Genomic DNA, 10235 nt, shown 5'->3' with positions numbered 1-10235 from the left:
AAGAAAAAGAGAAATGCAGGTGCACACTCAGCACTAAGAATACAGATAGTCAAAATAATTTTGATAAACTCTTACACTTAACATGACGGCACAAATCTAGCCCGTAGTCCCATAATTACTATCTGATCAAGCGATTTGGAACAATAGTGATATAAAATATTTTTGATTGGGAAAAACGTATTTTGCCGAGTTCCACTGAACAGCAGATTCTTAGTGGAACGACGCTGTTCACAGATATATCGCTGGTACACACTGGCCGACGGACCATTGATATGTCGCCCGTACACACCGGCCAGTGTGTACGCACCTTAAGACAGAGGCGTCAGGAAAAGAACAGGGGTGACAGGGCCAGAACAAAACAGAGGGGACATGAGAGATGGGTGTTAGGGACAGATGTGACCGTTGAATACATTGTTATAGAGCGGTTATAGAACCCGGTGTATTGTGAGATGTGCACAACTACCGCAACATGCTGGCCAGGTTTGATGGCGGTCGCTCAAACTGTCTGAGAGATCATAAGTGGCGATGAATCCTGGATCTACAGTTTCGACCCCGAGACCAAACAGTTGGCCAGTGGACCCCAGCCACAAAAGTTTTAATGTGGCCAAGCAGAAGGTGGCTATTTCTGTGGCCAAGACTGGTCAAGTAGATACCGTACCACTTGTGCAGCTGCCACCGTCACTGGTGACTAGTACGCCAACCAATGCCTGCTGTAAGCGCTCAAAGCCATTTCCAGGCGCCGTCCAAGTACTTACGCTCATGGTGCCCTTCTCCAACATGACAATGCACCTCCCCACAAGTGCAGGATAGTGGTGGATTTTCTGGCACATGAATACCTCCAGGAGTTTGTTCATCTCATTGTGAGAAACATAATGCACATAACGCATATCCAACAAGAGTAAGCAATGATAAATATCAAGCAATGCTCTCTTCTGATTTGTAAGGTTACGTCTTAACACCTACCTTACTGAGCTACTCAGAAGATAAGTGTTCTTACTGCCGTCGTAAACCGCCCTCTCCCTTTTCTATATTTACATTTTCCATCACAACACTGAAAATTATCATTACTATTAAACATCTAATAATTAGCACATGGTTCCCAGATTATCCTCCCTACAGCCCAGATTGCCAGTGCTGACGCCACAACATGTTTTAGGGATTTTACCCTATGTATTAGATTAAAGCTAAGAGAAAGAAGAAAGAAAAAACTATTTCAACTCAAAAAAATATATATATACAGTTTACATTATGTACAAGAGATCACAAAACATAAATGATCACAGCTGCACGTTCTTTAAGCTCCTTCGAGACTTCACGGGGGCGATCAACCAACCCACTTCATCATTCAGCCGCGTCGTGTGCCGACCAGATGTGGCATCTCTATAAACCCCATGCTTGCCCGTGCCGCCATCTTGCATTGGATATACAGGCTTTTTGGAAAAATCATAGTCACTGTGCACAGATAGCGGTAACCCTCCCCAGGATGTGGGGGTAGCCAAAGACCCCGTAGTTGAGGTCACCGATCGAAAATCCTCCGGTCCAGAGATATGATTCACTTGCTCTATTTTACATTAGACATTCGTCAAACAGTAGGTTGCACGCAGCCTTAGAAAGTGTCACAGAACTGTCCCTCACTGCTTATTACAGAGGAGAGGATACTACAAAAACAAAAAAAATGTTTTATTAAAGTATATCTGTAAAATGGACCTTAAACCTAGTTTAACGTTCCTCTTACAAAATGTCATTTTTTTTTTAATTTAAGGACCTTCTTCAGCGCCTACAAAAGCACAGCCTTCTTTGAACATTTGCCAGTGACCAATGAAGCTGCGGACAGCAGGGGTAAAGGCTTGAGGAATCTTCAAGAATCCACCTATGCCAAAGCTTAGAGAACCAAACGGTGGCTGTGGCTGGGGAGCAGACATTTATGCCATTGCAGGGTGGCTGTTACATGGTCTATAACTGGCTACGTATCTTTATAGTGCATCGATCACCTACACACAGTGGAGGAGCCATTGCGACGGCAGAACTAAGCTCTAGGGACTAGCGGTGTGCACTGCTGCTAGGTCCACTCTGATTTAAAAAGGTGAAAAGGATGAAAGTGGCAGGCATTAAATCCACGCAACGGGTAAGCAGATGAACGATAGCGCTGCTTTTGTAACAGTCTTTAAATGTCCAGACTGCTCCATCTTGGTCACACATTTTATCAGTACATCCTTTCATTACCAGTCTTACAAAAAAAAAAAAACCTACCCTCCAAAAAAAAATCCAACAGCAATTCTGGCATAGACAGAGTCCAGGGTAATCACATTAATACAGGACAGAACTGTTCTGTAGTTAGAAGTCCTTAAATAACACAAGGCAGCAATGACCAGTCCAGCTGTCCGCCTTTCCCCGACCGCTTGGCAATATTAAGATGGAATTCCCAACTGCAGCAGACTCGCAATGTTTGACTACATCTCCCCCCGCTGGGAAAAAGAGATCAAAACCCGTATTTAGCCTGTGTTTGACGACGGCTCATCTTGTTGTCTGACCAGGCGTTCTTCAGCTCCAGTTCCCGCTCTTTAGCCTGTAGAGGGGAAATGAAAAAGTATAAGCCCTATGAACAGTGCTTACACACAGCAGGATACTGCTCACATCCGGTACAGGCCTGCCGCCTCCTGTAAGTCTGGCCGTAGCTCTGCTCAACTGCTCTGTCCGGCAAATACATTAAACCCCGACTGTTGATGCATGCTTGTAATGCGGCCAAGTAATATATAGCAAAACACTGGTAGCACTAACCTGGTGGATCAGATAGGTAATTTGATGCTTTCGCCGTTGCTGTCCCGTCGGCTGTTCTCCTTTTTTCTGAATTTTGAGAAACAGAAAATTGCTAAATATTACGTAGAAATAAAATCGCACAGACACAGGCCTGGGAAAGCCTCACAAGACCCTTCTATCAAACCTTTAGCACAGACCAGAATTATTTCACCATATCAGAGTCCTTTTACAGCCAATGGGGGTCATTCCGAGTTGATCGCACGCTGAAACTTTTTGCAGCGCTGTGATCAGATAGTCGCCGCCTATGGGGGAATGTATTTTAGCTGTGCAAGTGTGCGAACGCTTGTGCAGGGGAGCTGTACAAAAACATTTTGTGCAGTTTCTGAGTAGCTCTGAACTTACTCAGCCGCTGCAATCACTTCAGCCTGTCAGGTCCCGGATTTGACGTCAGACACCCGCCCTGCAAACGCCTGCGTTTTCCTCTCCACTTCCAGAAAACGGTCAGTTGCCACCCCGTAACGCCTTCCTGCTGCCAGTCACCATGCGATCGCCGCTGCGATCGCAATCTTTGTTAGAACAATCGCTGCCGGGCAGCGACGTGCCTTCGCACTGCGGCCGCAGCCCATGCGCATTCCGGACCCGATCACACGGCTGCGAAAAACTGGAATGACGCCCGATATCTCTAGTCTAGGGGTCAGCAACCTGTGGCACTACACATCCCAGCATGCCCTGCCACAGTTAAGCTGTTAGTGGGTGCCTCAACTGTGGCAGGACATGCTAGGATGTGTAATTCCACAGAATCTAGCCTTTCTGTGCAACGTGCCTCATTACAAAGTAGAAGGCGATCAAAAAACTGAAAATTAAAATATGAGCTGCAAATATTTATTTAAAAGTTTCGCGATTTTACAAAGTTATTTATTCACCGCACTCCATTTCTCTGACCTGCCTCACGGAGCTAGATTAAAGTTACACATACAGTACATTGCTCATTATGGAGATAACTGACGAATGAGATGAGAGGGAAATGACTGCAGAAAACATACATTTACTGAAACCGTCCCTTTACCCCTCCTGGAATGAGACTTGTTTAGAAACAAGGGACAGATTAGGCTAAAACGGGATGATGTGAGGAATGAAGAATCAGACAGGATTCAACAGTCAATCTTTTTTACTATTTTATCACGTTTGGGGTCACAGCATAGCGTAACATTGGTTGCACCTTCGCCATGTCCCCAAAATCTTTCTGATGCGTTTAAATCCTACTAATTTTTCACTTTCTTGTTTTAATCAAAGCAATAGACAAACAATGACTGACAAAGTAGGACCACACTTGTATCTAGCCAGCTCTTATGTGACCACAAGGATTACTCATGGTCAATCCCACACTCCGGACACTCTCAGGCACCTGTTACTTATTTAAATAGCCTAAACCAGTGGTTCTCAACCACGGTCCTCAAGTACCCCCCAACAGTTCATGTTTTCCAGGTCTCCTCACAGGATTGCAAGTGAAAGAATTTGCTGCACCTGTGGGTCTTTTAAAATGTGTCATTGAGTAATGAATACATCTCTTGAACTGCTAGGAGACCTGGAAAACATTGGGGGGGTACTTGAGGACCGAGTTTGAGAACCACTGGCCTAAACGATCTCTTTTAAAAGTGATGTAAATGACTTTACCTTACTGAAAGACTTCATGTTCTTTTCTTCCGTCAGAGCCTTGGTCAGCCACTGCTGGTTACCACTCAGCTGGTCGTCACCTTTAATCTCCACAAAGTTAATTTCTTCCCTCCCTCGGTTGCGCTTCCCCTGCAAGCGTTTAAACTGCCACGGTAAAAGAAAAACAGAAGTATGAATATCTAAGTGCGGTACTAAAATCCACATATCTACTTCCTGCAAGTCTGCTCCGGCAAGATTTATTCAGCTGCAGCAGAACTACAGGCCCCAGCATGCCTTCTTTGCCACTGCCATTTAGCATTTATAGCTGGCCTAATCTTTACAAAAGCCGTTACCATAAGGTATTAATGGTCCCTGTAGCTGAAACAAGCTTTTAATTAGTTGGCAAGGCTTACTAAAAAAAAACAAAAAAAAAACAAAAAACACATCGATGGAAAATATTCTAAGTACACCGGGCCTGACCAGCCACTGGGTGCTGTTTTCCGATGCCCATCAGATGGTTACGTGCGTATGCATGAAGCTCCGGCTGCTGCTGCACATGTGCATAGTACATACAATGATTGTCGTACCGTTACACGGTTATGATGTGATGGTGCATGGTCTGATGTCGTAAACCCGGCAACCACTCGATGCTCGGCTTCCAATGTCCATCCCTAGCACACATTACTTACAAGTTATGAAAGCGCCATCGGCATGTTTGCAACTAAATTTCCCTTAGCAAGCAAATGATGCTGCCACTTGTAAGCCATCACACCGGGTTCAGTACGAAATCCCGCTGGACGGGATCCCAGCGGTCGAAATATGGACACCGGAATCCCGACCAGCACAATCGACAGGGGTGGTGAGCGGAACGCAGCCTCTTGCGGGCTCGCTGCGCTCGGCACCCTAATTTATTCCTCCTCTCTACGAAGGGAGAATATGTCGGGATTGTGCCGGTCGGGATTCCGGTGTCGGTATTTCGACCGCCGGGATTCCGTCCGGCGGGATCTTGACCGCATCCCATCACACCATTTAAAAAGATGAAAGAGAAAAAAACTCTTAATATGTACTACTCCACGCTTAACTCTGCGGAAGAGGGAGACCAGGTTTGAAAAAAAAAAAAAAAAAAAAGGACATGTGACATAGCCTCCCGTTCTGCCCCTGCTCTGAGGGAAGGAACAGATTACAAGACTTACCGCTTCGTCATCCATGAAGGAGTCGCTGGCAGAGAGGTCTCGCAGGGCGGTAGGTGCCTGCTCCGATTCTGGGTAATAACCGCTACTGTAATAATCCTGCTGTAAGCAAAAATGAAAAGGGGACATGTTACCAGCTAACTGCACAAGAGGAAATGCCCCACCCCCGCTGATAAACATATGATGAAGGGAGGAGAGGTAAGAGGGCTATTTCCAGGAGCAAAGTCAGAAACTACCAGTGGTTGTTGCCATTCACTAGACTGCCATATTTTACCTGATAGTATGAAGCTCCACTAGGGGCGGTGTACTCTGGATACTGGCCGTACGGCTGGCTGCTGTACTCTTCTTTAGATGATCCCGACCACTGCTGGTTGGTGCTTGGACCGGTTGCAGTTTTAAACTCTAACGGGGCATTTGCGGCCTCATTCTGCAGCTCAACGACATCGACTCCCGGAGGTCCATCATCGTTGACCATGGGGACCAGTGGGTAAGTAAAACTTTCTGTGGTGGCAGTGACAGCGGTGGCGCCAGGAACGTCCCTGCTCTCGGACAATGAGAAAAAGTTGCCCTGCTGGAACTCCTCGTCGCTTTCCTCGTCCTCTTCCTGTGTGATCTGCTTGGTGACCTGCAGAGCAGCATTTTTCGCTGCAGCTTTGATGGCAGACGGAGATGGTGTGTGCGATACTTCGGGATTGGGGGTGAGCTTGGGTTTGGACACTGTGGCCTTCTTAGGAGGCTTCGGCTCGCTAGGAGCGTCAGAAGACTTCTTTGTGAAGCTGTAGGGAAGGAGTGTACGTTTGGAATCTCCGCCGAGGGCATTTTTCGGTTGAGGGAGTAAGGACGACAATCCGAACCCTTCCTTGGAGACCTGTAAACAACATTTATGTATTAGACAGAGGATCAATGATGTTACACTAGTCATAAATACCATCGGAACGCACACTCACCTGAGTGGCACTTTTTTTCCTGGTTGGTTCATCTTCCTCAGAATCAGACTGGACAACAAGAAATAATAATTAGAATGGGCCGGTTTGCTCAATGCAAATTTATTTTCCATTTTTTTTTTAAAGGTTTAAAATAAATGTATTACAAGTTTGTTGAAACTAGAGGAAGTGTTCCATGGGGAAGGTGAACAGAAACCCCAACATATTATGCAATGCCCTTCAGAAAATTAGATAGCAAGCTCATTCGGGTAGAGACATTTCTACTTGTTGTTTCATGATCCGCTCTCAATGTACTGCACTATGTGTTATGTTGGTGCTTTAAGGATAAATTCTAATAATAAACTATTAAAAGGGATGCTCAACTTTGCCCCCATCCAACAATAAAAACTGGAACCCAAAGTGCTATAGTTTGGGATGCCAAAAATGGTCAGTTCCCAATGAAATGTAAAATATTCTATACAGACAAGTGAAACCAAACCCTTAAACCAACACTCGGAATAATCCAATGGTTCCCTATGGATCCTCAACTTGATATAGGTGATAAGATACAGTCTAACGTAACATGCAGCAAACATAATAGCTTTTAATGCCAAATATGTTCTCAAGCCCTCATTGCATTGCAACCACAAATACATGTATGCACAAAGAACACTCACCCCTCCAGTGTGCAGCTCAGGAATACTAATCTTTACAGGTTCAGATCTCTTCTTCGGTCTGGAATTTCCCAAACTATCATTATCTAGAGGTGCAAGGTTTATGCTGTGGCCAGAAACTTTAGGCAAAGGTAAAGGCATCCGTGGTTCCACACCAACCGAGGATGACGGACTCAGTTGTGGAGGGGGAATGTTAAGTCCTTGACCACTCATTGGCGGCGGTAGGCTAAGCCCTGGGCTGACTTGTGGCGGTGGAAGATTCAATGCATGGCCACCCATTGGGGGAGGAATATTAAGCCCAGGACTAGACTGAGGGGAGGGTAAGTTTAAACCAGTGCTGTTCTGTGGTGGAGGCAAATTTAAGACATGGTTGCCTTGTGGAGGTGGCAGATTCAAGCCATGTGTACTTTGGGGAGGGGGCATGTGTAGTCCTAAACCACCTGGAAGATGTGGTAAGTTCATTCCTGGCCCACTCTGAGGGGGAGGTAAACTCATTCTTGCAGGACTCTGAGGGGGAGGCAAGTTCATTCCTGGTCCACTTTGAGGTGGAGGCAAATTCATTCCTTGGCTACCATTTGAGGAAAGACGGCCCATGCCTGCGCCACCTTGAGGGTGAGGATGTTTCATGTTTGAGCCACCTTGAGGGGGAGGAAGACTCATGTTTAGGCCAGCTTGAGGGGGAGGAAGATTCATGTTCGGGCTACCTGAAGGTGGAGGAAGATTCATGTTTGGGCTACCTAGAGGGGGAGGAAGATTCATGTTTGGGCTACCTGGAGGGGGAGGAAGATTCATATTTGGGCCACTTTGATGAGGTGGGTGATTCATACCTGGGCCACCTTGAGGAGGTGGGTGATTTATACCTGGGCCACCATGAGGGGATTGGTGATTCATACCTGGGCCACCTTGAGGCATCGGGTGAGTCATGCCTGGCCCACCCTGATGGGGCGGGTGATTCATGCCAGAGCCACCTTGTGGAGACGGGTGATTCATGCCTGGGCCACCCTGAGGGGGTGGCTGATTCATATTGGGGCCACCTTGCGGGGGTGGGTGATTCATGCCTGGGCCACCCTGAAGGGGCGGGTGATTCATGTTGGGGCCACCTTGAGGGGGTGGGTGATTCATACCTTGGCCACCCTGAGGGTGTGGCTGATTCATATTGGGGCCACCTTGCAGAGTCGGGTGATTCATGTTGGGGCCACCTTGCGGGAGTGGGTGATTCATACCTTGGCCACCCTGGGGGTGTGGCTGATTCATATTGGGGCCACCTTGCAGAGTCGGGTGATTCATGTTGGGGCCACCTTGCGGGAGTGAGTGATTCATACCTTGGCCACCCTGGGGGTGTGGCTGATTCATATTGGGGCCACCTTGCAGAGTCGGGTGATTCATGTTGGGGCCACCTTGCGGGGGTGGGTGATTCATACCTTGGCCACCCTGGGGGTGTGGCTGATTCATATTGGGGCCACCTTGCAGAGACGGGTGATTCATGCCTGGGCCACCCTGAGGGGGAGGCTGATTCATATTGGGGCCACCTTGCAGGGACGGGTGACTCATACCTGGGCCACCCTGAGGGGGAGGCTGATTCATATTGGGTCCACCTTGCAGGGACGGGTGATTCATACCTGGGCCACCCTGAGGGGGAGGCTGATTCATATTGGGGCCACCTTGTAGGGATGGGTGATTCATGTTGGCGCTACCTTGCGGGGGCGGGTGATTCATGCTTGGGACACCCTGAGGAGGAGGCAAGTTCATGCCAGGCCCACCATGTGGCGGCGGAAGGTTCATGCCATGGCCCCGCTGTTGGGGTGGCATATTGAGGCCAGGAGGAGGGAAGTTGCTCTGGTTGGGCCCCTGGGGGCTGTATGCTAGGTTGGAGTAGCTGGAAGCCCCGTGGCCCTGGTTGTTGTGGCCATAGCCTCCATACCCCGGTGGGGCCGTGTTGGCAGGATAGCTGGGTGCCCCGTAGGATGAGGGCCCGTAGTTTGGCAGCGGGGGCCCATATCCTAGGGGGTAGCCAAGCCCGTACACCCCCGGGGGGCCATAGTAGCCCGTGTTGGGCGGCTCTTGCTCCCCGGGGCTCTGGCGGGCGTACTGGCCAGGATAGGCCGCGGCTTCGGCCTGGGCTGCAGGTGGCGGCGGCAGGTCTGGCCGTGAAGGTGGCGGGTTTGAGTAGAGATCCCCCGCAGACTTCTGCTGCGACTCCGTGGCCATCTCCGAGTCCGAGTCGCTCTCCCCGCTGCTGGCATAGGCCACCAGGGACATAGCTACGGCCTGGGAGCGGGAGGATGGGGCCTTCGGTCCTCGGCTCACGTTCGGAGTAGTTTCCCGGCTACCGACGCCACGTTCCCGGCCGTGCTTCAAATTCTCCTGGCTGGCTCCTGCTCACTCCCAGGCACAGGCCAGTAACCGTAATGGCGGCGGCTGGCACAACAACTCCCAGCAGCCATCGCGGGGCCACACAGGGGGCGCCGGACGGCGAGGCGGCCGCAAGGCATTCCGGGAGATGTAGTGTTTAGCGAGGACTTGACCTGACAGAGCAGGGACTGCACTACAACTCCCAGCAGCCTCTGCGCGATCAGTCAACTAGCACTACAGTTGCTGGTGCTGATGGTGGTGGTGCAGAAAGCACTGAACACTTGGATTTGCACTGCAGCCTCTGGGCAATGATTAAATGCAATGTCTCCTGCTCTGCCTGCTACTGTATATATGTCTTTATTTCTCAGTGCATGTGTGTTGGTTTCTTTATACTGTAAGCATAACATGCCCCTTGTCACAGCACTGAGACCTCCCGCATCGCCGCTTATTACAACAACGCTGATATGTATTCAGAAGAGAATTACCACTGTCAAACACATGCTGATAGGCTGGAGCACTATTTATTATTATTCTTTTGCGCCACACGCGTTCTACAGCGCCTAACAAAGTACATCAAACAAATGAGCCAGACAGGAAAATCGCGACTTACAGTACAAGACCATGTAGGACAAGTACATGGTATACATAGCTGCATCAGGGGACAGGACGCTGACATAGGGTCTGAT

The 10235-nt window shown here is 48.8% G+C and overlaps 1 protein-coding gene across 2 annotated transcripts; it reads right to left on the bottom strand.

Moving 5' to 3' along the window:
- Window positions 1-1211: 1211 nt before the first annotated feature.
- On the bottom strand, window positions 1212-9664 carry PRCC (proline rich mitotic checkpoint control factor). Of its 2 annotated transcripts, none has more exons than XM_063947132.1 (7): window positions 7201-9664; window positions 6548-6595; window positions 5875-6468; window positions 5604-5699; window positions 4432-4575; window positions 2779-2844; window positions 1212-2566 (listed from the first exon to the last, which is right to left on the bottom strand). In XM_063947132.1, exons 1-7 carry the CDS (start codon window positions 9454-9456, stop codon window positions 2480-2482), a joined length of 3291 nt encoding a protein of 1096 aa, XP_063803202.1. In that variant the 5' UTR covers window positions 9457-9664; the 3' UTR covers window positions 1212-2479. The 2 variants fall into 2 exon arrangements, with proteins under 2 accessions (XP_063803202.1, XP_063803201.1); XM_063947131.1 differs by having other exon boundaries at window positions 5604-5702; window positions 7201-9663.
- Between the last annotated feature and the right edge of the window lie 571 nt (window positions 9665-10235).

This window comes from Pseudophryne corroboree, chromosome 12, assembly GCF_028390025.1.
Source record: "Pseudophryne corroboree isolate aPseCor3 chromosome 12, aPseCor3.hap2, whole genome shotgun sequence".
In the NCBI taxonomy this organism is placed as follows: domain Eukaryota; kingdom Metazoa; phylum Chordata; class Amphibia; order Anura; family Myobatrachidae; genus Pseudophryne; species Pseudophryne corroboree.
The sequence above is the reverse complement of the archived record's forward strand: the minus strand, read 5'-3'. Positions and strand labels throughout refer to the sequence as shown.